This window comes from Hyperoodon ampullatus (genome assembly GCF_949752795.1).
Source record: "Hyperoodon ampullatus genome assembly, chromosome: 1".
Classification (NCBI taxonomy): domain Eukaryota; kingdom Metazoa; phylum Chordata; class Mammalia; order Artiodactyla; family Ziphiidae; genus Hyperoodon; species Hyperoodon ampullatus.
The window spans coordinates 168,617,395-168,643,588 of record NC_136914.1 but is presented as its reverse complement, the minus strand read 5'-3'; the positions used below and the strand labels follow the sequence as shown (position 1 = coordinate 168,643,588).

Below are 26,194 nucleotides of genomic sequence, written 5' to 3'. Positions count from 1 at the left end.
TGAGATGTATGTTTCATTGAATTTAGGGTGATAACAGCATTTTAATTCTTAAATAATTCTAAGTTTTGAGCAGGAGCAGACCCATAACTACATTAATTTCTTCCAACTAAAAAAGTGCTTCTGGTACACAATAGGAGCTGTATTAGCCGTTATTTCCTGCAGTTCATGCAAATAAATGTTTAAGTACTAAGGCTTACTGCACCATTGATTGCACTTGGGTATTGAAGATGTGAGAGTACTTAAATGCTAACTTAAGGCTTATCAGGTAAGATCCTGATTGATTTGCTAATTATCAGAAGTAGACGTAGGTTAGACTTTGAAGAGGTCTTTATCTTTGAAAAATTAAGTACAGACTGTGCCTTGTTTTGTCTTTTTCAATGAACCACTTAGAAATTCTAAACTCTAAGTTGTCAGTTAAACACTTGCTTGGGAGAGTATTTACTTTCTAAATTGGTCAGATCTAAGTAAGACAAAGTATTAAATCTGTCAGCTGTCTGTTTACTTACTTGGACTTGAAAATTAAAAGCACTCTGGTGCAAATAGAAAAAAATGTAGCCAGGTTTCACTCTCATTTCGTTGAAATATTTATTATGAGTTTTAGGAAAGCCAACATTATAAAAGCCTTTGTTATTGTTTGATGCACAAAAAATGAAGTTGTCAGGTGCCTTTTGATGATCACAGATGTTGGGCTCCTGGAGTAACCCTTCACACCCCTTCCGTGGCCCTGCTGGTCATGGGTCTGGATACCTGGTACTGTGGACTTCTATAGACTTCACGCCGCCTGTGCATTCTTCATCATCATGGGTTACGGAGCGTGGTTTACTTAACATGTTTGAAGCTGGACTTTTAACCCAGAGTTGCGGGAAGTCGTTATCAGGTACACACTTCTGGCTTTAGTCTTTGGGGTAGTCATTGTTTCCCCAATTCTGTCCGTTATGTTGAGGAGAGAGGACCGTGGCAGCTCTTGGGGATGAGGACTTAGGTGAGAATCCCAGGAGTATTTCAGCTGGAGTCACCAGCCAGCGTTGTTGTGTCTGGGCCTGCACGTGGGCCCTTTGTCCTTTCCCCCAGGTGTCTGTCTCTTCTCTGCTAGTTACACAGCTCTTATCGTTGCCGTTGCCAGTGCCCACTCTCCAACTCTGATGCCGCACTGGTCAGGGCATCCTCACTGGAGATTAGAATTCTTTCAGTCATTCTGAAATGCCCTGGGCTGCTAAGTGGCTTCTGCATTCACCCTAACCCTGCAGCATTGCTCCCTTCCACTGCTCAGCATCCTTTCCTTCCTCTCCTGTCCGGAATTTAGAAAACTCTCACCTAGGGGCTGCCCTGGGCCAGAGGGCCTTGGAGTGGCACCACCTAGTGTCATGTGAGAAGAATTTCTTCCCAAATCAAATGCCTTCCAAGCCTAGGTGCTTGCACTTAAGGTGTTACATGTCCATTTTTTATACTCTGGTGCTGCCTCTGATACTCTAGTCTTCCCCCCGTCCCCTGCCAATTCAGGGCAACCTTTGTCTTTCCTTTTGAAAGTCATAATTTTAGTGTTTTGGTGGCGTGAACCATCAGTTAGTTCCAAAGTCCCCTGTATCATTTCTCCCAAGGAATTTAGGACTCTTATAAATTAGACGTTTGTTGGCCTGCCCTAACCCTCTAGGATCCCCTAAATGAATATACAGATTAGGTGATTATCCAAACCCTCTGAATCCAAGTAAAATAATTCAAAACGTAATGTTTGATGTTCCTGTTTTTATTTTAGACCTGTCTGTGTTCATTTATAGGTTTTTTTTTTATGTTGGGGGTAGGAGTTTATTAATTAATTTATTTATTTTTGCTGTGTTGGGTCTTCGTTTCTGTGCAAGGGCTTCCTCTAGTTGTGGCAAGCACTTCATCGCGGTGTGGGGGACTCTCACTATCGCAGCCTCTCTTGTTGCGGAGCACAGGCTCCAGACGCACAGGCTCAGTAGTTGTGGCTCACGGGCCTAGTTGCTCCGCGGCATGTGGGATCCTCCCTGATCAGGGCTCGAACCCGTGTCTTCTGCATTAGCAGGCAGATTCTCAACCACTGCGCCACCAGGGAAGCCCATTTATAGGTTTGTAGAATATTTATGTGTATTAGTTTGTATATATACAGCTACATCAAGGGTAAGCTTTCTTTTTGTTTGTCTTTTCAAACTCTTCTAATCACTTCGTTCACTGAACTCCCTCTGACTTATATGTAGCCTGGCAATGGGCTGAGACTTTTCTCAGGTTCTAGTACTTAAACCTTAACATAGATAGGAATGGATATCCCGCTCATCATTCCTGGTTTCATTTTCTCACTCATAATGGTCACTGTGTATTCCACCGTTGCCTTATGTGGTCACCTGTCTTGAACTCTGGGTATAGTAGTCATCAAGAACCATAGATTCATCTCTTCTGTCTTCTTTTTTTCCTCTTCTTAAAAACATGACCAACTTCTATTGTCCTTTTTGATATAAGACCAGATAATAAGTACATATTACTGGGACCTCCCTGGTGGTCCAGTGGTTAGGACTCCATGTTTTTGCTTTCTCTGTTCAGGTTCGATCCTTGGTCAGGGAACTAAGATCCTGCAACCTTCATGGCACGGCCAAAAAAAAAAAAAAAGTACATATTACTATGTTTCCATGCTTGTGCCCCACTTCACAGGTCTGTAGAAGTTCTAAGTGTGAGAGTTTCTGTATAGCCATATTCCCATTTAGGAATCTAGGCCCAGCAAGTCAACTTTTGACTAAGAATTAGGCAATCTGTTCTTGGCTTGTTTCAGTTGTTCAATTGCTTTGTAGACTCTATGCTTGCCTAATCCATTTGGCTCTGTTTCATAATTCCACTACTAAATAGTTTAGTATCTGAAGTATCTAAGTTGGCTCTAGTGACTGGAGACTTAACAGTAGAAGACTTGGTGTAAAATAAATACAACACCTACTGGTGAGGATGAAACAATACCTATATAATGCAGGTATTGGAGTATGCATGGGGATAGGTATTGCTTGTAAAACAAAAGAACTTGAAGTAAGGTATGGGTGAACAGTATGGTTTTTGACTGTAGTAGTGCCATGGGCCCATTTTGTTCCTGTTTATGTGGTGACTCGTCACTCTGGAGCTTAAACTTGTTATCCATCCCTTGTGATTCTCTTCTCATTCTTTACATTTTAAACTTCTTGCTTTACCTCCATAAGAAAATGAACAGAGTCAGGAAGAAAGACTAAAACTCAGGCTCCCACAAAAGATTTTGAGGGGGACAAAGGTTTTAACTGTACATATTCACTATGTCCCATTGTGTATTTGAAAATTTAACATTTTGAATATTAAAATACATTCTCATTTAACCAGTCCTGATCCTCTATAATATGTTACATGGTTATCCTTATGGCCCCAAACTTATTCTGATGGATGATTAAAGGATGTGATTCTGAAAATTATGCTCTAGAGTAAATCAGTTTCTCATTTACAAAGGAAAATAAGAATAATTGTAAAACTGCCTGAGAAATTACTTGGAGTGAACACAACCCTGATGCAGATAAAGTAAAATTAGCTTCTTCTCTTCTGACAGACGATTGCTCTCCCTTTAAAATTCTCACTTGCTTTACTTAACAAGTACTTGTGAACTAAACAAGCAATGAAAAGTTACTTATTTTGATCTTTGACTGGTTCAATATTTTGACCTTTTTAAGATGTTTACCTTCCACCTAGTTTACCCCCCAAAATTCAGTCCTAGAAGCTCATTTGCAGACCACTTTGGGGATGTTTGCATAAAAGAGATCTTTGGAAAGACTGTATCATTGACTGTCAGATTAATGATATTTTGTTCCCATTTTTAGTCCTTTACTTTGTAACCTTATGACCTTGGAAAAAGTCACTACTCTTTTTGTATCTGTTTTCCATCTAAAAATTTATGAATATTCTACCTATTCTTTACCTCCCTAAATGAGATTATTTATAAACAGTTTGAGGACCTTAAAAGTTCTACTGCTACCTTTACTGTATTTGACTTAGGAAAGCAGAATTGCTGTCATTGATTCCTAGTTGGCCTTGTACAAGGGTGTGCTTTGTATTTGTGTAATAAACTTGTAACTAATATTTTAGTGTAACTTTAGTAAAGCCTATTAAATTTTTGCATTATTTAAGACTGTGGAGATTTGCATGTTTCATAGTATTTTCCTAGCATTTAACCAATATTACTTTACAGTTTTTTTGATGGTCAATGCTATTTTAAGAAAGATATATTTAGACATATTACTGAACATGTAAATATATTTATGATTACTCATTACTTCAAATTAATACTTTTTTATACTGGGTTTTTGTTTCTCAGCTCTCTCAGAAGATAATTAAACATAATATTTCTTCGTTTAGGGATGAGGAAGAAACCATTTATACTGTACTTTTTCTCTGTTTAAGATACTGGATCACAAGGCAATTCTGTGGTAGATGAATATTGATTAAAAATAATCTGGAAAGGGCTTCCCTGGTTGCGCAGTTGTTGAGAGTCCGCCTGCCAATGCAGGGGACACGGGTTCATGCCCCGGTCTGGGAGGATCCCACATGCCGCGGAGCGGCTGGGCCCGTGAGTCATGGCCGCTGAGCTTGCACGTCCAGAGCCTGTGCTCCACAACGGGGGAGGCCACAACAGTGAGAGGCCCGCGTACCACAAAAAAAAAAAAAAAAAAAAAAAATCTGGAAGAATTGATCCAGATTTATGATTGGTATTATTTTCCTAGTGTTAAATATTCATAATTGGCAAGACCAACTTATTCAAATGTAGAAGCTCGTTTCTATTATAATTGTTGATAAATAGTAAAATACTTCTATTTTTAAAAGACTTTTACTGAATATTTCTTCTTGGTGAGATCTGGATAAATGAACTAAAATTGGTTGACATCTGAAGAGTTCAAACAGTATTCAGAAAATAAACAATTGGATTATTTTATTTTGGAAAATAATATGCACTTAAACTATAAAGACAGATGTTTGGCATAGCAAATGAAAGTGACTCTTGCTAAGAAGGAATGAAGTATCACCACAGTATGGAAAAAGTTAAGGTTCACTCAGTGAGCAGAATTCTTGAAGAGTGGCACCCACAGGTCAAAGAACAGTAGTAGCCTTCCTAAATAATTAGCCAGGCACTCTACCCAGTATCACAGGACAAGTGAGTTCAGGTAAGTCTGTAGAATGCTAGAGAACAGTGTTTAAAACAACGGCAGCGACGAACAAAAACACTGAAACACAGCTATACTTCAGAACAGAAGATTGAGTAGCATCCTGCAGAATATATCCATGGCCAGGAAAAGATTGGAGGTGGGGAGACCAGACAGAGCGGCAAGACTACCCTATACCTTAGGAGCTCAGGCCACCGGGCAACAGAATCTTGTCCTTCAGTGTGAATCAGACGGCTCCTTCTGACAGGTTGAAGCCAGATCAGGGCTAGGTCATCTTCTCTAGTACGAGTGTCAGATAGATGGGTGATAATTATGGTCCAGGGGAGAGAGCACGCTGAACTTGGAGTTCAGAGATCCAGGTTCTATTCCCAACTTGCCCCTTAGCTTTTCAGTGACTTTGGACAAGTCTCCTAACCTCTGTGAGCCTCAGATTCTTCATTTGCAAAATGTGAATGCTGTTAATTGTTCTTTAGCTCTCAGAATTGTGAGAATTTCACGAACTAGTGTGAGCAGGACCTTTGTAAACTACCTCAGGCCATCTAGCACGAGGATCCTAATCCCTTAAGTAGGGCCAGTTCTCCAGGAGTAGGGGAGGAGGAGGAGGTAAGAAAGCTTTAAAAATGTTTCACCCCATGAAGCTTGGGTTTTTTTTGTTAGTATTGCTTTAATGTTTCTTTTAAAACCATTCCCCAGCCCATTAGTATGGTGTTAATTGTAGGCAAACACTACCCTTACACTCAGAACTCACTGCTGGCCGGACGTGAAGAAGATCTGGATACATGGTGCTTGCTTTCAGAAAGCTCATGGACTGGTAAGAGAGCTGATTAGTAAACAGTGTAACTTCATAGAAGTAAACCCAGGATGCTACAGGAGCACAGAGATGGGAGGTGGGGGGAGACCCAGTTTTCCAGAACACAGTGGCCTGTTTACAAAAGCACTTGAGACAGTGATAGAATAATCTAGTGCCAAAAAGCACACACTCTAGGATAGACTGCTTGATTTGAATGCTGGCTCTACCATTTGGCTTGCTCTGTGACCTCGGAGACCTCCTTAACTTCTCTGTGCCTTGGTTTCATCATCTGTAAATTGGGCATAATTATAAAACCTGTCTCATAGTTATGAGAGGTGTCTACTCAAAACATGTTTTATCATTTGATTTTTAAGTGTTTGCTTTTAAATTTTCTATGGAAAATCAAAATTGGTGTTTGTAACTAAAATTCTTACATTTCTAGAGGTAAAATCCTGACACGACACTTTTTCATATTTACTGTATAGCTAAAACACTTTCATAGGTTTATATTTTATAACTTGTTTAAGGAAAATTAGTTACTTAAGTTATATAGTTTGTTAAAGATGCTTATTTGATGTGTTACCTTTTATCCATGGAAACAGGATTGCAGAAATAGCAATAAACATTAGGTAACCACCAAACTCGAATTGGTTAATACTATAGATCATGTGACATTACTAGTCAGTAGTTCAAGCATTGTGTCATGCTTTGCAGTTTTCATATCCTTCCATTCAAATCCTCTCTCAGTCCCTCGAACATCCTTTGTGGATGGCAAGCAGGTAACAGGTGTTGTAAAACTGCTCCAAGCCTTGGTTTCCTCTTCTGTGAAATTGAGATCTATGAGTGGAGCCGGGTCACAGCACTAATGAGTGACAGAACTGGTGCCAGAACTTCCTTCTAATAATTGCTAATCCTGTGCTCTCTTTGTGCATCATAACAAAACCCTTATTATGGTGGAAGCTCGGTCATCTTGTGGGCACCAGGGAAGGCACCATTATGAAGGATAATTTTCTAAGTAAACAAGGGTACAGTGTTGGGCTGCACCCTGCAGGCCTACAAGCCCTGTGCTTGCCCAGCTTCAAGACTGAAGAAAGAGCCTGGACTCAGCAACAGAGACATCAGTAGTTTAATGGATGGGGGATCTTACACATGTGAAGCAAGGTCCTAGAGCGACACCCCACCATGTGTGGCTGACAGCGGGCAGGACATGGTGGCAGTCTTCGCTCCCAGGGAGAGTGGGAGATTACCAGTTATAGGGGAATTGACCTCAGGTAGGCTCATTAGTTACCAGGGAAACCAGTAGGGGGCATACCCCTCACTACCCCTTTGATAAGAACAGTCACTAGCTGGGGCCTGAGGCAAATATATAGGAAGATCACTCATGTGCCTAAGATGTAGGTGAAGCAGGCACTGGCTGGGCAGGGGAAGTACAGAGAGCAAGAGAACAGCCACCTTTAGTGGCCTCACCATACATACAGCTGTCTCAACCTTTTAATTTGCTTTTTAAAAAAAAAATGTATTTATTTATTTTGGGCTGCGTTGGGCCCTCGCTGCTGCACGCGGGCTTCCTCTAGTTGCGGCGAGCGGGGGCTACTCTTCGTTGCTGTTCGTGGGCTTCTCATTGTGGTGGCTTCTCGTTGCGGAGCAGGGGCTTAAGTAGTTGTGGCACGTGATCTCAGTAGTTGTGGCGCACGGGCTTAGTTGCTCCACGGCATGTGGGATCTTCCCGGACCAGGGCTCGAACCCTTGTCCCCTGCATTGGCAGGCGGATTCTTAACCACTGAGCCACCAGGGAAGCCCTTAATTTGCTTTTTAAAATTTAAAATTGTACGATAACCTGTTTATCTCCTTCACACACTGAGATACTAGTGAGCTCCCCAACTTCCTGCACTTACTGGTGACGATGCACCCAGCCACTCACCAGCTGTGACTGCATTGCGGTGCCCTGTCCTCCTCGGGGTGGAGGGGCAGGTACCTGTTGGGGGACCTTTTCCATCATTTGGATGCATACGGACTGGAGGCTCCTTAGCTCCGGTGGCTGCTGAGTCCAGTGAGACACCTGGAGCTTTGCATTCTTGCCCTGCTAAGAACACCCCAGTCTCAGAACACACCTGCCTCAGTCACGGGCTCTCTTCCCGAGAATCTGCTACTCTCTGCTTTTGCCACTTCTAATTTCTGATTCTGTTTTTCTCTCTGCCACACCCTCCATTGTGATTTCCCTTCCTCTTCTCTGATCCACACATTCTTTCAGCGAGCATTGGTTGAGCACCTCTTACATGCTGTACCCCGAGGATGCAAAGGTAGAGGAGAACACCAGACAGGAAAACGCATGTACCGTGGCTCCGGGAAGCACGGAGCTGAGTTGGGGGAGGACTTGTTCTGCCTGGGGAACCTGGGAAATCTTCACGGGGCAGGTGACTCTGCACGTGTTCACCTGTGGAGGCTGAAGGGAGTTCTCAGGCCAGTGGTCAGTGTGAGCCAACTGACACATTTGCCAGCAGTGAGAAGTGATGTAACTAGAAAATTATAACCTTGAGGTTCAGGGAGGCAGCTGTGCGGCACTGCTGGAAAGATAGCCAGGGGCCAAGACTGCAGGGCTCTGGTGTCACCACTGCTGAGGTGTTGACCTCACTTGGAGGTCCCACGAGCCCCGGAGGGTTTCCATGGCCGGCCTGCATGCACACGGACAGGCACCAGGCCAGGTGGGACCGAGGGGACAAAGGATCGGAAGGAGGGCTCCGGTCTGGAATCCTCTGCAGTAACCTGGAGAGAGAGGACGAGGACCAAATGCAGGCTGAGCCCGGAAAGAAGAGGGCACAGTTAATAAACATTTCGAGGAAGAGTCATTAGGGCTTGGGGAGAGGAGGGAGGGGATGGTCAGAATTGGCCCCAAGCCGCCAGCGTAGAACCGTCTGTATCATTGGTGAGCCCTGAGCTAACAGCAGGGCTGCAGGAGGTCGGGGGAGGGGGGGAGATTAGTGGAGAAGAGGTGGGGTTTGGATTTGCTGGTTTAAAGGTGCCTTTGGGATTTCCAGGTGGCAGTTAGAAATATTGGCTCAGGCTCAGGAGTCAGAGCTAAAGGTATGGTGACTTTAGGATTTAGATGATGGTTTTGACCTTAGATGGCCCAAATAGAGTATGGGTAGGAAAAAAAAGACAAGAAAAAGAGAAGGTGGCTGATGACACATCAGAGAATATGGCCTTAAAGGATGGCTGGCATTTTACTGTAACCATACTTTGTTCGGATGTAGTGAATAGAGCACCGAACCGAACCAGCAAATGCTTAAGGGTCCGGTGGAGGAGGAGGCACCCCGCAGAGACTTAGGTTAGCAAAGGTGATTCGAGAGCAGAGCGCCACTGGTGGGGGGTGGCAGGCAGGAACGGCAGGCAGGAATGTGAAGCTGGGGGCAGATGCCGCTCAGCAGTTCTGGTGAAGTGACCTTTGGGGCTCATGACTCAGCTCGCTGGCGCCAGTGAAACTTTGTGTAAGTGCAGTTTCTTCTGCTCTCTGAATGTCCTGTTGCTTCCCAGTTTTCACAGGAAAGAACTGATATTTTAGATATTAGCTAATTAAAACATCCCTTTGTTTCTAATTGGAAAACTGAACTGCTGTGTGCACGTGTAACACTTTGATCTTTCTTTTCCATTTTAGCTGTTTTGCTTGCAGCTCAAAAGACTCCTTTTCTCTCCTTCAGACGGTAGATCTTGTCCTGGACCTAGCCAGCCAACAGCATATTAAAAAGTTCCTAGCCAGAAATTTTACTCTACACAGATTTGGTTATACTAAGGCCTTTTTTTTTTTCTTTTTCCTTTTTTCTTTTCATTTATTTATTTATTTTATTTTAGTTATTTATTTTTGGCTGCATTGGGTCTTCGTTGCTGCGTGCAGGCTTTCTGTAGTTGCAGCGAGCGGGGGCTACTCTTCTTAGCGGTGCTCAGGCTTCTCATTGCGGTGGCTTCTCTTGTTGCGGAGCACGGGTTCTATGTGCGCAGGCTTCAGCAGTTGCAGCTCCTGGGCTCAGTAGCTGTGGCTCACGGGCTGTAGAGCGCAGGCTCATTAGTTGTGGTGCACAGGCTTAGTTGCTCCACAGCTTGTGGGATCTTCCCAGACCAGGGCTCGAACCTGTGTCCCCTGCATTGGCAGGTGGATTCTTAACCACTGCGCCTCCAGGGAAGTCCCTATACTAAGGCCTTTTAGTCTGAACATCTGTTAATATATACAGTGAACTTTACATCTTGTGTACATGGCTTCAACCATAAATGTACTGAGAGTACCGTGCTCGTGGTGCACTGGATGATTTGGCCTGCCCCTGCGCTGGGCTGCAGTAGGTGGAAGTCGGGTTTTCTCTCCATCTGTTTCAGTCTCCTGTTTCAGACAGCTTTCATGGTATCACTGACTCTCCAAATGGATTATGAATCTTGTATTTTAAAAAAATGTGTGTAACTTTTTGGGGGAAGCTGTAACTTCTATACATAAGCAAGCCACTTCACCTGACGCTCAAAGAACTAGCGATCTGTCCCAGTGTTGGAGGAAGTAAGCTGTTTTTAGGCCCACTGGGAGATAATAAGTCCACTTCTGTGTCTTCCTAAGGGCTTTTCAAGGGTATTTTGGACTATACACTGTTCCCCATCCCTGTAACCTTTAAGTCCTTAGCATCACATAAGACGTAACTATGAGGGTCGATAACTCATGAATGAAATCAACCTCCCCTCTTTGTCATTTTTTGGAGGGAACACCAATACTGTATTTGGTAAAAGGACCAGCTCAGAGGCCAGCTCAGAGCAAAGAGGACAATTTGAAACCTTTGGTATGCTGAGTTCTGGAAGAGAGGATGGCCTCCTAGAGAGTAGAAGTAGGGATGTCTGTGAAGTTGGGGACTGAGAGGTCACCGAGGTGCTGGGCTGTCAGAGAAGTGTCACACAGTGGAAAGACTGGGATCAGGCATTAACACCCTTACTTCTCATCTCAAGTCCTCCAGGTACAGCCAAGTGGAAAGTATTCCACCTCCTTTGGCCTTTCTTTCCTCAGCTGAGATGAGATGACTGTGGGTGAATTTGCCTCAGAGGAACCGAGGAAACAGGTGGACAGATCCAACCTCAGATCGAGTTGAGGTTCTGTTTTGTATGACTTATTATAATTACCATCATGTTGGGAAGCCTTCACCTGGGGAAATGGCATTATTTAGATACTTGCAGGATCTCTGAGGCTGAAGAAGGAAGAATTTGCACCAGTGTCTGTGTACTTCACCCAGGATAGTTCTTGGGCTGAAGCAATGCCTGTTAGGTGACTTGGCTCCCTTTTGATTGTGTGTGTGTGTGTGTGTGTGTCTCCATTTTGTATACACTTGGTATCTCCTCTTTTTACCTGCCTTCATCTCTCCATCAGTCCAGGTCCTGTCTCACCTGTAAGACCCAGGACTAGACTCTCACAGAACACTTTTCTAACTATTCTGGCTCATAGTAATCGTCCCTTTTATATTCCTGTGACTTTTTCAGTTTATATCACACAGAACAGCAATTTCCTCAACAATCTTTTCTGATGGTTTGTGTGCAGTTCAGTTCTGGGCACAGAAATGTAGATTACTTAGTTTTATTCTCTTGTTGTTTTACATATACATTACCTGTAGCACCAACTAGCATGGAAGTTCCTTGATAAATACTGTTCTTTTTGTTTTGTCTTTTTTTTTTTTTCCTGTAGAGCTTTCATTGTTGAGGTTCCTCAGTGCTGAACTAACCAGAGGGTACTTCCTTGAACATAATGAGGCCAAGTATACAGAAAGAAGAGAAAGAGTATACACTTGTATGCGAATACCAAGAGAATTGGAAAAGGTACTTTTTTTTTTAACTCGTCGTCGTTTTGAAAATTATGTCAATATGTTAATTCTATTAAAAAATTGTGAACAGCTTGAGTTGCGTTTTTAAAATATTGGAAATAACGTGATCATAAATAATGAAATATATTGGGGGAGTAGGAATTCCCATTCAGGAAGAGTCTTAAAAAGTGTATTTTTAGTGTAAGATCCAATGATTTGTAACTTTGCTACTTATTAAACTTACCGTATTCCCATTTGTGTCCCCCCCCAAATAACTTGTTCAAGGAATTGCTCTCTACTTATTCCTTTAGTTCTCTTCAGTTTTGTTTTACTAGAAGCAGTTTTTTTCCCATTCAGCGTAATATAAATTATTTAATTGCACCCTTTCTTTTAAGGTTTCAGTTTCTCAGAAAGCCCTCATTTTTAAAAACAGTTTCTTCAAAGAAAAAAGACAATTTGTTTCACCTTCATCACAGAAAACATCTCAGCATAGGATAAACATAGTAATAGCAGCACTAAATCTTTGCACATCGGGCCCTCCCTTGATTGTGTCCCAGTCCATCAAGACCAGTCAAATACGAGATCAAGGCCACTCTTTCTGTGTACATTGATAGAGTTGACCAGTCTGAGCAAGAAGGAAAGAATTAAGAAATAATTCAGCTTTAGCTATACTGAAACACGTTTTCATACTTTTATAGTAATGTAAAACTTGTAATGTTCCAGTCACTTCTCTAGAATCATACTTTACTATTGGAGTTGGTATCAGAAGAGTTTAGTTGGTTTGCTTTCTCAGTGTATTATAATAACAAGAGGTGTGGTACAGTGAAAAGGAAGGATGCCCGGTTTGAGAGATGTTGCTTTCAGTAGGTTCTTAGTGGCACATCATGTGCTGAAGCTTTGGAAAGTTCTATATTAGGGTGAGATTTAGAGAGCTAGGGAGCTAGCAGACATTTGAGACAATGAAACAGCTTGTTGCCTTTGGTCAGGATCATTAAACATGCGTAGTTATCATTGTGTTGCTGCTTTTCTGGGGAGTTCTATGGTTCTGTGGAGGAGGCGAGGGCTGGAGGTGGAGGCCTGGGGGGCACCCTCGGCAGCACTCCTCCACAGGTGCAGCATCACGCTTATTTTATGTATTGGAGTTGCTTTAAGATTTTGTCCTGGAGGGACCTAGGGGGTGATGTTTCTTTTGCTTGAGAAAAAAAAAAAATTTTTTTTTAAGGTAAGTCTTGTGTCTTTCTTAAAACACTTTAATCTGCTTTTCAAAGCTCACTTTTTTCTACCAATGAAAAGCCATGGCTGGAAATGTGAGGACACTGCTGGAGGCGTGGACCTCTGCGGCCTGGACTCTTGTCTGGGACAGTGCCGGCCTCGTCCGCCCACCTGTCTGAGCTGCTCTGGACTCCCATTTTGCTCTGGGAGAGCACAGAGGGATTTGCCTGCAGTCACAGGCAGACTTTATGGACACGCCCGGGAAGCTGGTTTGACACGGAGAGGTGTCCATCTGACCCTTTCTATCATCCCACCTGTGGCAGAAGTAGTGCATGATGGCAGCATCCTCTCGTAATTCTGTCACCTCATCAGAGGCAGGTTCAATACACCCATCCTTCTCTCTTTATTAGCAACATTGAAATCACAAACAGGTTTCTGGGTAGATTTCTCACAGAAACTTGTAAGCGTTTCATGTTTGTTATTGTATTAAATTGTCTTCTGGGGGAAATCCCTGCAGGTCTTTCTGGGACTGCAGTATAAACCATTGTTTTTCAAACTGTGGTCCGTTAGAGGACCACTGATAGGTTTAGTAACCCATATGGTTACTAATCAGTTAGATTTATTTTTTTTAATTAAAGAATAGAAAAAGTATCAGATTGCATTCATTGCCTGTGCTAATCCTGTTTCCCATGAGAGAGGCTTTTAGCTTTAGGCCTATTTAGGAAATTTTCATTTAGTCTCTTAGAACAACACTTTAGCAATTTTACTGCTTAAAATGTAGGAAAGAATGTCTTCTTTTTCAGTTTAGAGCAATTTCTTCTTCTAAGACTAAGTGAAGCACAGAGGAAAGTTAGATTTCAGTTTAATTCCAGGCTTAAATGTCTCTCATAGCAGCATGAATTCACTCTGCTCTCTCTAAGGCCTTTATTTGATATGTGGGGATCCCACTTCAGACTTTTATTGTGAGAGGTGAGAGGCTATCTAGATATTCACGCTAATCTAATTTATTTTTTATTGGTTTCCTTTGTGTTTGTCTATTCTAATATGTAATACCTTATTCGTTTTTTTATTGTTCTTGTTTTTTTGGGTAAATGCTAATATATTTTCACCTAACCTTTGCAGGAAGAGAAAGTTGATAATTAAAGAGCACTTTGCGTCTACAGGGATTGCAAATACTATAAAGCATGTAATTACTGCATATTATACTTTAAAGTCAAGAGAAAGGTCAGCTTAGTATCTCTTACCGAACCTGTTCAGTGATTGTAAAAAAAAAACCCCAAAAACCCAGGTTTTTTGTGTCAGTGGATAAACACATTATACTTGACATTTAAGAAAGGTGAATTGCTTACATATTTAAAATAGTATTTCCAATTATTAGCACTTTTTTACATTTGAACTTTTCAATCTTAGGTAAGCATATGAAATTTTGGAGCATTTTGTTGGCTTTGGGGCAACATTTCCTCTTTTCCTCCACAATCCCTTTTCCCCTGTGCCCACACACACCCCTTGGGTTCTTGTTCTAGATCTGCTGTTAACTGCTTACGTGGTCCACTTTGGGGGCTGTGTTTTTCTCTTCCATACAAGGAGGAGGCTGAACTGTACTTTCTGTGCATCCTGAACTGAGAGCCAGGATAGCAACGTGGGTTAAGGGCATGAACTCTAAAGTCAGTCTGCCTGGACTTGAATCTTGGCTCCACAGTTTATTCACTGTGGGGCCTTGACTAATTTACTTCTGTCCGTGTGCCTCGGTTTTCTCATCTGTGTGTTAATTATGTGGTAAGCCTTCTGTAAGTGTTTTAAAATCTTTACAAGCCTCTCTTCAGCAAATTGGGAATGCCTTGCCCTGGGAGAACAAGAAAAATTTTGAGAGGTTTCTTGTCCCCAGGTTGCATTCCAGTGGAAGTCTCATTTGCAATAGGGGTAGCTGTTATCTTGGGCTGAGTACAGCAGGAAGTGATTGGGAAAGGACTGATTTTTGAGGTTCTCCTGTGTCCCTCTTTCATCTCCTGCTATACTTTCATCTTCCTTCTTCGCTAGCTAATGAACGGCTTTTCTAACCCTGCAAGGGCCATGATTTTCTGACTCTCAGCCCTCTTGGATGCTGACCTCCTGCAGAAAGAGCCTTTAGGGAAAACTGTTTTCTTCCCTCTTTTTAGCCAGACTGTCTGAGGGTAAAGCTTATCTCTTTCATGAGGATTTAGCTAATGGCCATAGAGATAACATACCTTACACCCTGACATTTTCTGCTGAGCCCTCATGTCTGACCTCTGCAGGCACGAGGCTGGAGCTGACAGTTAGGATAGACAGTGGTCGCTTTAATCAGGTGCTGGTGGAACCAGGGCAGGGGATCACCAGTTTCCCAGAGAGGAAATTCCTGGTGAGTGATTGTCACTGCTTCTTACCCCACTTGGCTTGGCCAGTTACATCCCATCTCTGGCATCCATTTCTGTGTTACTAATAAAACGAATAGCATTTATCAGATAAGGATTAGATGCTTAGCACTGTCCTGAGCACCTGAAATGAATTAGCATTAAATCCCATCAACAGCCTCCTGAGGTATCCATGAAAGTTCCATGTCCTCTTCCTGCCACACTCTGCCATCGCACGTAGACGCCCAGAGAGATCTCACCTTCAACCCATGTTTTGGTTGAAACATGTGCTAGTGTGTGTTCTGCATTTTGACCCCATAGGAACAGTTTACCGCACACCATGTATAAAATCATCCCTTGTCCAAGGGCTAGTTTTGTCATCTGAGTGAATCCAAAACTGCAGGAAGTAGTAAAGAAATGCTCACCATAATATTGCATTGGCCAAAAAGTTCGTTCGGGTTTTTCCGGAAGTTGTTACATGTTTCCTTAACATCTTACAGGAAAACCGGAACGAACTTTTTGGCTAACCCAATATTTTCTAAAATTCCCTAATGTATTTAAATACTAATTTAGAGAGATACAGCTCACTCATGCATTTATTTATTAATTTCCTCAGTCTTTGTTTTGAGTGCTCACTATGTTCCAGGCACTTTTACAGTGTGGGAGTAGAGAGATAAACATAAGACTCGTGAAGGTAATGGCAAGGTGATGAGGAAAAAGAGGTCACTTCTGTACATTTTACGGCGTATGTGGCGGGGACAGGGATGGTTGTACTAGGGAGATCCAGAGGTGGGAAATTGTTAGGAACACACAAGAAAGGACAGGTACACTGGAAGGTTGGGCTGGATCCAGGTTACTTTGGATGGTTAGGCTAAGGAGTTTAGACTGGCTTTGGGAGGAAATTAAAATTTATTTCTCAAGAATACTTTTATAGGTAACAGAATACCTAATGGTGACTTAAACAAAAAGGTTTTTGAGAAAATTTTTAACAAGTGAAGAGGAAGGAGATCTTAATTGTTCCAGCGGATTAATGAGGCCAGCATGGACTCAAGTCCTTTTTATCTTTCTCTTTCACCATCGCTGGCAAATTGGCTCTCAGTCCTCATGTTGCTGCCTTTTAATAGAAAGATGACAGCTGCAACCTTGGGCATTACATCTGCATTATAATCAGAAACAAGAGGAGATGGACAGTGCCACCTTTTTCCACTGTCCCTTTTATAAAGAATTAAAAGCCTTCCCAGAGGTGCCCCAGCATGCTTCCTTCCACTATGTCTTATTGGCCACACTGAGTCACACAGCCATCCCTGCTGCACAGGAGACTAGGCCAGTGAACATCACGCTTTTCCAACAAAGCGAGAAACAGATTGAGAATGATAATCGGGTTATCCACCCCTCAGAGCTCTGCTTCTGAAACAGCAATGTTCAACATGGATTAGAAATAAGAGAAGCAGGGAGAGCTCAAGATCCCTCCATATGTATGCTCTTTCTTCAGATTAAAATCAGTTGATTAATTTGACCTCTTAAGAAATTTATTCTTCATGTTAAATACATGTCATATGTGGGATGTAATTATTATGAAGCCTTTTATCAAAATTACTTATCTGTAGTTACATATGTTTATGTAACCTTGCCTATATCGTAAGAGATAGAACTAAAATGAAAATATATTTTTGACTTTACCTTACAATTCTGTGCTTTTTGACAATCTTTTATTTCATCGTTACCATGCTTTGTATGTTACAGTTATTTAATATATTTTTTTAGAAAATTGAATTCAACTGCTTAGTCTTAAATAGAACTACTTAAGTTCATCAGGTTGAAGATATAAGTATGACAATAGGTATAGAATATTGTGGTTGGGGCATAGACTTTGTTATTATTGGAAGGGAGAGGTTACTGTCACAGAGGGGAGTCATGGGGTCGAGGTGAACAACCTTAGCTTCTCATCTCAGGTCCTCAGGGAAGAGCCCAGTAGCCCGATCATGGTGTTCCTTTGGCTTTGACTTTCTTCGTCTAAGATTAGGCAGTTGGACTAGGTCATCTCAGGAGGGTGGGTAGTCCATGACCGTGTGAATGAGTTTGCTGACGAGGGGCAGAGGAAATGGGAGTAATGGAAACATTCACAGAAGGAAAATTTTACATCTCTAGTGGAGGAACTTAGTTCTGCTTTTTTGAGAGTTGGAAGGGGTAATAACATTTAGGAAAAAATAATTCAAAAAGTTCCTTTCGAAATAATGAACTTAATGAAAATATATAAAGCCTTTTTGTTGTTTCACAGTGTAAGTGTATATAAACAAAATGTAGTTATAGCCAATGTTTCACCTTTATTTCAATAAAACAGTCCTGAGATTTTGTTGTGAAACTAATAGAGAGTACTTAGATCTGTATATGGCAGTGATTTCTTGGGCATCCTGCTCGGTTTCTAATTTTCATGAAAACGTGTGGGGAATCATCCCCCTACATTGTTCTCATGATGCAGCTCTTGTTTGTGACACACCCTGACTCAAGACGTCCCACCACATGACTGCTAAGGCACCGGAAAGCCTAGGGTATCTACTCATGTCAGCATCTCAGCAGCCTTAGCTGGTGTTCCTCCTGGCCTCTCTGATGCTTGTCGCCCCTGGCTTGCATCAGTGGTGACAGCAGCTTCCACGTGTCTTGTGTGACGGTCTTACCTTTCCTAACGCTTCTTGGCGTGGGGCGGGTGGGAGTGCAGATCCATTTTGGCGGGGGCACCAGTAGCCCACTTCAGAGGCAGGGCTTGGAGGTGATGGGGGATGGCCCAGGCATCCAGGGCTTCCTTGTCCTGGTGTCGGCCCTGTACCTCTTAGGCACATAGGACCCATCAGATGGTTCTGGGGCAACCAGCCAAAGACTTCAGGCCTCCATCCCATTCACTGATGTGTTTAAAAGACAATTTGTGATCTTGGCACTGTGGGGCTTTGTTTATCTTTTTGGATCAGTAACTTATTTCTGTCACGTTAGCTTTGGAAACAGTCTAAAATCCTTCCTTTCCTCTCTCTTTCCATCGTGCTGTATCAGGCCATTGTGCTATCTCCCCCAGACAGTATTCTCCTTCATAACTGTTCCTGCTGTTTCTCTCAGCCTGCTGCAGTGCTGCTGGTCGCTCCCTAAAAATAGCAGATTTGAGCCGAGAAGGTGTGTGACTGTAGCCTGCAGCAGCTGCTAAGACCTCGCAAATGTGCCATAGGGTCCTGAGGGCACACCCAGCCTTGTACATCACAGCCCTGTTTGTCCTTGCAAAATACCAAGTAATGGCCCCTGCCTCAAGCAAGGGTTGTTGTAAGGACTAAGTAAGTTAATATAGGTCAAGTGCTTAGAATATTACAATATTCAACAACGATTAAAAATAAGAGAAGTAGGAAAATCTCAAGATCTTTCCATGTGCAGTCTTTCTACAAATTAAAATCATCAGTATATTTATTTACCTCCGAAGAAATTTATTCCTTGTGTTAAATATGTCAGGCAGGGCTTCCTTGGTGGCGCAGTGGTTGAGGGTCCGCCTGCCGATGCAGGGGACACGGGTTCGTGCCCCGGTCCGGGAAGATCCCACATGCCGCGGAGCGGCTGGGCCCGTGAGCCATGGCCGCTGAGCTTGTGCATCTGGAGCCTGTGCTCTGCAACGGAAGAGGCCACAGCAGTGAGAGGCCTGCGTACTGCCAAAAAAAAAATGTCAGGCATAAGTTGACTGTTACAAAGCCTTTTATCAAAATTACCTTGTTTTCCTTACGCACATGCATTTATGTGACTTTGCCTGTCATGAAAGTACTTGGCTCCTTGTAATCCCTTTGTTTACCATCTCCTAGAGTGTAGACTTCCCAGGGGTATGAATTTTTGAATTCAGATGAATAAAAATTATTTTATTATAGGGATGACCTTGAAGCAGTAATTGCTTTTAGAGTCAGTCATTTGTAAACTTCCTTATTGACAACCCATTCTCCTTGACATCCTTTTAATTGATCCCCGCATGTGAGTTTGTTGAGAACTTCCGGAACACAGGATAAAGATTTGTGCCCCTTAGTGGTTAACTGGGCTGATTCCTGACCCTCTCATCTGATGATTACATTCTGGCCACACAGCCTCCCGCTCACGTTGCACCTGAGCACGCTCTTGTCTTTGCTTGAAATGCTGTTCCTCCTTTCTGTGCCTGGCGGCAGCTAGTGCCCATCTTGTCTCCTGGTGGGAGATCTTTGCTAACTCTCTTCCTCCCTCCCCCAGGTGCCCATCCCAAGTTCATCCCCCCACCCCCACCCCAGCTCGCTGCTCAGACCTGATCTCAGCGCATCCAGAGCACATCCTTCATCTGGCCCTTACTCTGCAGTCTGTGTCCCGCTCACTAGATTTGAATTCCCTGGGGAAGATGTCCTTCCTAAATGACCTTTCAACCCCCGTGTAGAATTAAGCAGGACGCGGGTTCTGTTCTTACAGGAGTAGACCCAGAGCTTTATAAACTGAGACCAGGGGAAGGAAAGAAAACACCCTTCCTGCTTTACTACTGCTTCCCAACTCCCACCCCAGAGCAGCCACCCTCAGCTCTGGACACTACTTGGTGGTCATGGTGGAGGAGATGGATTCAGAATTTCCAGAAGATGGTTTGTGCAACTCAGAGAGGCATATTCCAGAATCACTGTGCTTTAATTTTAGCCGTAACGTTTTATTTATTGAAATTTCAAATGGCATTAAAAGGAAGGCAGGAGATTTTTGTCAAAAAAGGAAACATTTTTAAAAGGTTAAGAAACCTTGCTCCACTCTCCACAGAGAGAGGCTGGCATTTTATTTGTTTATTTCTTTTGAGGCTAGTATTTTTCATATGCTTAAGAACAATAGTATTAGGTTCAAAATGAGTGTGGTAAGAGCTGGTTGTGGAAATTTTCACTAGCGTGTGATGTTTTGTTGACCAGAAGTGTTACAGAATTGTTGTAGTTTTAGCATTGATATTCAGTTATTAAAAACTTCTGTTAAATCTTTTTTTTTTTAAACATATAAAGCCAAATCCAGTGGCGAGGTTGATGCTGAGTGACAGGTGTCTTCAGTAGAAATAGTGCTTCAGTTTCAAAGCCATGTCTTCTGCAGACCTACTGTCCTTGCCTCTACTGCTCAGGAACTGGGCAAGCTCCCGAGTTTCACTGCAGAGTCGGGGCAGGGGCGGTGTGCTCGGGTTGGAGGTGAGGATGCACGGAGGCCCTCAGGCCCTGTGCACAGCACCTGGCCAGTGCCTGGCCATATTGCCCAGTACCCGTAAAAGGCTTCTGAAGCCCTTCCACACAAGATCTCCCGCCAGCCAGAAAGACCAGGGAACATGAGAGCATGCAATACATGTTTCGTTAAGAGAGAGAAGGAGGAACAAATAAAAGACTGAGCTAGCTCTGGAAAGTTTTCACACAAAACCTTCTGTAGCATTTTGTCTTCCATCCCCGGGAAAATAACATGGAATGGAAAAGAGGTACAAGCCAAAAACTCCAGTGTGGGGTTTCTTCTTGAAGTTTCTCCATTATGCTTTGGTTTTCTGCATTCTGTTATTCACGTAGTGGCCAGTTCAAAGAGATGACATATTTATAAGGCCTCCCCCACCCCACCCCCCGTCAAGGTGAGATGCAGCTAAAGTTAAGATACCGCCGTCTTCAAGATGCATAAAGTGAGGTGGGGCTGGAGCAGCAGTGCCAGAGGAGGAGAGAGCAACAAGGGTCCAGTGCGCAAGGCATGACTGTCAGCTGATAAGACGGATGTTCACCCGTGATTTAAAGAGGCGTGTTCCAGAAGCATGGTGCTTCTTTGATTTTAGCCACAACATTGTATTTATTTTGAAATTTCAAGTGGCATTTAAAGGAGATTTTTGTGTTTCTCAAAAGGGAAACAGAGGGTGGCATATGACACCAATTTCGTGGCTTTATAGTCACACCTTGTATATTTCAGGGCAGATTTCATTAGCTGTTATTTGAGACTGCTTGAATGCTTTATGGTTATTTGGTCCAAATGAAGAGGAAATAGTACTTGCCTATTTTATCAAGATGCCGTACAAATTAACTGAAGGTCTGAAAGTACACATTATTCTTGTTAATAATATATACTCAAACCTTTTAATTTTATTAAGATAACATTTTCACAGCTAGCAGTAAATCTATATATGTGAAATGTTTATGCCTTTTGTAAATTTGATTCATTAAATGCCTTTATTTCTGCATTTTTTATGACACTAGGCAAATTGGCAAAAGACAAGTTAGCACAAAGAAAATTACGTTAACTCCTATGCCTAGCAAAAGTAGGGAGTAAGATCTTTTTGCTGTGCTTAAACTGCTTCAAAGAGAACATGTAGGACCTTGAGGCAGACAGACCCAGGCATGAAGGCCAGTTCCTTCACTCCAACCCACAGCCTTGGGCAGGTGTTCAGCCGCCAGAGCTGTGGTTTCCTCATGTGCTGAGCAGGGATGAAAATCACGAGCTCAAGAGCTGATGGGGGATTAAGTAGTCAGCACTCAGCACTCGCCTGGAGGACGGAAAACACAGGAGTCTGACACATCTCCTTCAGACTCCTGGATCACGAGCTAAATTAAATGAGATGCCCTCCAGCGCCCAGTAGGGCGCCAGGCTCACACTCAGCCCAGCAGGCGTTTCTTTACCTCCCTCAAGGATGAATGTTTTCAGGATTACATCTTGTTTACTTTTTTCGGAAGTTTTCTCATTTTCATTTGTAAAGAATTTAAGAGGGGCTTCCCTGGTGGCGCAGCGGTTAAGAATCCGCCTGCCAATGCAGGGGACACGGGTTCGAGCCCTGGGCCGGGCAGATCCCACATGCCGCGGAGCAACTAAGCCCGTGCGCCACAACTACTGAAGCCCGCGCGCCGCGCTCCTCCATAAGAGAAGCCACTGCAATGAGAAGCCCGTGCGCCGCAATGAAGACCCAACGCAGCCAAAAATAAAATTTATAAAAAAAAAAAAAAAAAATTTAAGAGAATGCTGTGCTTTGTGAAAAAAGTTAACACCTGAACAGTAGATAGAGGAGTTGGGTCACTTTTCCATGTTTCTAAACCCTGAAAGGCATCTCTATTGCTTTATTTGTATATTGCATGTTCTCACATAGATGGATGCCTTCTTTCCACACAGTTGAAGTTTCTTTAGATCACAGACACTTGCTTTCCTTCCATTTTATTTTTTATTTTTTAAATTTTATTTATTTATTTATTTTTGGCTGCGTTGGGTCTTCGTTGCTGCGTGCGGGCTTCCTCTAGTTGCAGCCAGCGGGGGCTACTCTTCATTATGGTGCGCGGGCTTCTCATTGCGGTGGCTTCTCTTGTTGCGGAGCATGGGCTCTAGGCGCGCGGGCTTCAGTAGTTGTGACATGCAGGCTCAGTAGTTGTGGCTCGTGGGCTCTAGAGCGCAGGCTCAGTAGTTATGGCTCACGGGCTTAGTTGCTCCGCGGCATGTGGGATCTTCCCAGATCAGGGCTCGAACTCGTGTCCCCTGCATTGGCAGGCGGATTCTTAAACCACTGCACCACCAGATAAGTCCCTCCTTCCATTTTAATATTGAGATCTGTCATATCGACAGCTCCAGGTGGTCTTTATGTGGTCAGCATACAGTGGGGGAAGATTTTTCTTGCCCACTGAGTTTACTGGGCTGGTTTAAAATGTGAAGGGGAGGATAAACAACAAGGTCCTGCTGTATAGCACAGGGAACTATACTCAGTATCCTGTGATAAACCGTAATGGAAAAGAATATGAAAAAATAGGGCTTCCCTGGTGGTGCAGTGGTTAAGAATCCGCCTGCCAATGCAGGGGACACGGGTTCGAGCCCTGGTCCGGGAAGATCCCACATGCCACGGAGCAACTAAGCCTGTGCGCCACAACTACTGAGCCTGCGCTCTAGAGCCCACGAGCCACAACTACTGAGCCTGCATGATGCAACTACTGAAACCCACGTGCCTAGAGCCCGTGCTCCGCAACAAGAGAAGCCACCGCAACGAGAAGCCCATGTGCCGCAACGAAGAGGAGCCCCCGCTCGCCGCAACTGGAGAAAGCTGCACACAGCAACGAAGAACCAAAAGCAGCCAAAAATAAATAAATAAATAAATTAACAACAACAAAAAAGAATGTATGTGTATAACTGAGTCACTTTGCTGCACAGCAGAGATTGACACAACATTATACATCAACTCTACTTCAATAAAAATTGAAAATAAAAGTGAAGGGGAAGGCCCGTTAGGCTTTTGTTACTGTTGTTTACCATGATACTAATACACATTCCTCTAAGCCTAAGAAAGGTGACTGTTCTTTAAAAGAAAGTTTGATTGTTTAAGAGACGGTTTTCGTCATGATTACTTTTCTCATCGGTGTTCTTGCTCATGCTTATTCCTCCCCTGGAAAGCTTCCTTCCCCTGTTCTCACCCCTCCACCCCCGCCCAGTCTACCCTCTCCAGGTGTCAGTAGCCCTCATCTCAGATGTCATTAAGAGTCTCCTCTTCTATGGAGCTTTTTCTAAATCTCCCAAAGTTGGGTTGGCCATTCTTTCTCAGGGCTCCCCTGTTCTTTGTATACTTAATTCTGTCATAGCAGCCGTTATCTCTGCATTGACCTCCTTTATCTACATGCTGGTGTCTCTATCTGTGAAAATGCGAATAAGCTTGCTGAGGGCAGGAACCCCATCATGAGGTCCCGCCTGGCTCTGTGCCCTCCAGGCTGAGTGTCTTACTTGGCGCGTATTAACGGCTTAGTAGATGCTGATGAATGAGTGATGTGTTAATCCCCAGTGTAAGGTCACAAGAAAGACAGCCACTTAACTCTGCCCTTCCCAGCTTGCTGTCTGTTTATGCGGACACAGCAAAATACCTTCCGGGAGTGTCAGGTTTCTGTCATTTTCTGCCTTTGGAGTGTAAACAACAGATCACCAGCAAACAGGGAAAGGATTCTTGGTGACAGGAGAGTAATAAGTAAGGACCACTAGCTTTAGGTGGACCTTGCTCAGTCTTTTATAGCACTCCTTTGTGTGTGAAACAAGGGGACAGACAGAACTGTGACTGTGCTGACGACAGGGTGACTGACGCAGACCAACTACTAAGAAGCCTGGCACATATATGTATACATACACATACGTGTGTGTATATATATATATTTTTTCTTTAGACATTCTTGCAAAAAATTAATAAAATGTGTCCTTTCTTATAAAGGTGTGTTAGTTTGCTAGGGTTGCAGTAACAAAATACCATAAACTGGGTGTCTTAAACAACAGAAATTTGTTTTCTCACACTTCTGGATGCTAAAAGTCCGAGATCAAAGTGTCAGCACGGTTGGTTTCTTCTGAGGCCTCTCTCCTTGGCTTGTAGGTGGCTGTCTTCTCCCTATGTCTTTGTATTGTCTTCCCTCTGTGTCTTGTCTGTGTCCAAATTTCCTCTTCTTATAAGCATACCAGTCGTACTGGATTAGGGCCCACCCTAATGACCTCATTTTAACTTAATTAACTCTCATCTCCAAATACAGTCACATTCTGAGGTACCAGGGGTTAGGCCTTCAACATCTGAATTTGGTGGGGAGGGATGCGATTCTGCCAGTAACAGTGTGGATTTTAACTGCTTAATATATATATGTAGGACAGTTTATTGACTAAGAATACATCAAGTGCTGTGTGTGAGGGTGTATATATCATACCATGTTTGTGTGTCAGACATACAGAAAGTCCCCACTCTTAAAATAGTGGAGTTTAGTAGCCTGGGTATGGCTCCTTCTCTAAGCCATCAAAAGACTCTGTCCTCCTTATGTGGCAAGTATACAAGAAAGGGGGAAACACTACAGATATTAGCAGCTATTCCTCCAATTAAGAATAATGCCTTCTCTGTACAGCAAGTTAAAGTATACATGAAATTTTGTTAAAATTAGTAATCTCTTTACATAAGAGTAAGGTTAGACTTTACAAGTTGTATCTGAAAGGTTTTCTATAATATCTCTAAAGTTTGAGGAAGTACCCAGAAAGCTACATCAGATGCTGTGGTCAAGGGCAGCTTGTGTTTTGAGTAATTGACTTGTGTAGGTGGTAAACCAAAGGCTCTGGAAGAAGAACTACAAACTTGCATTTTGAAAAGGGATTTTTCATTAGAATATGGCTTGTATATACAAGGAGAAGTACTAACTTGTTATTCCCATAGATAAGTTAAAAGAAATGAATTTCCTACAAAGTTTAGAAATTCCTTGATTGTTTAAAATTTTCATCTGTAATATTTTAAAGAATATTTATTTTACATTTTGTTTTTTATGTTCTTCTCTGCTTTGAAAATCCAGCTGATGGTTTTTGGAATCTTTCTGTGCCTGGATGCATTTCTGTATGTGTTCACCCTGCTTCCTTTAAGAGTTTTCCTGGCGCTGTTCAGGCTCTTCACACTGCCTTGCTATGGCTTAAGGTAAGTTTAAGATTATGAACTATTTTAAACATTTATGTTATTTTTACTACTTGTAGTTGAGCTAAATAATCACTTGCATAGATTTTTTAGAATAGGGATAATCATTAAGTTTCTTTCACACTTTGGCCCTTAATGCATAAATGAATGCTGTTTATCTTTTTAATGAATATTATGTAATATGCTTATATAATATTTGTACTTTTTATATGTACATTTTTTTTTCCAAATGGTTTTGGACCAGAAATTTGCTTTGGCCGGTAAACAAATGTCAATAATGCAGGAGGCTGTGTAGAAGAATAGAAAAGGCCCTAGCACTGAGAGTCAAGGACCAACCACATTGCCACTGTGCTAGCTCAGCCTGTACTTCAAGTCCCTTGGCCTCCTGGGCATCATCTGTAAAGTGAGGACCAGGTGCTAGGCTGGGAGGTGGG

The 26,194-nt window shown here is 42.8% G+C and overlaps 1 protein-coding gene across 1 annotated transcript in view; it reads left to right on the top strand.

Annotated features, from left to right (window-relative positions):
• Positions 1 to 26,194, top strand: part of TAPT1 (transmembrane anterior posterior transformation 1) — a 62,041-nt gene that overhangs the window by 1,018 nt on the left and 34,829 nt on the right. The window contains exons 2-3 of the mRNA XM_079707809.1: positions 11,663 to 11,793; positions 25,645 to 25,763. Coding sequence (XP_079563935.1) covers positions 11,663 to 11,793; positions 25,645 to 25,763 — 250 coding nt within the window. The remainder of the gene's footprint in view (positions 1 to 11,662; positions 11,794 to 25,644; positions 25,764 to 26,194) is intronic.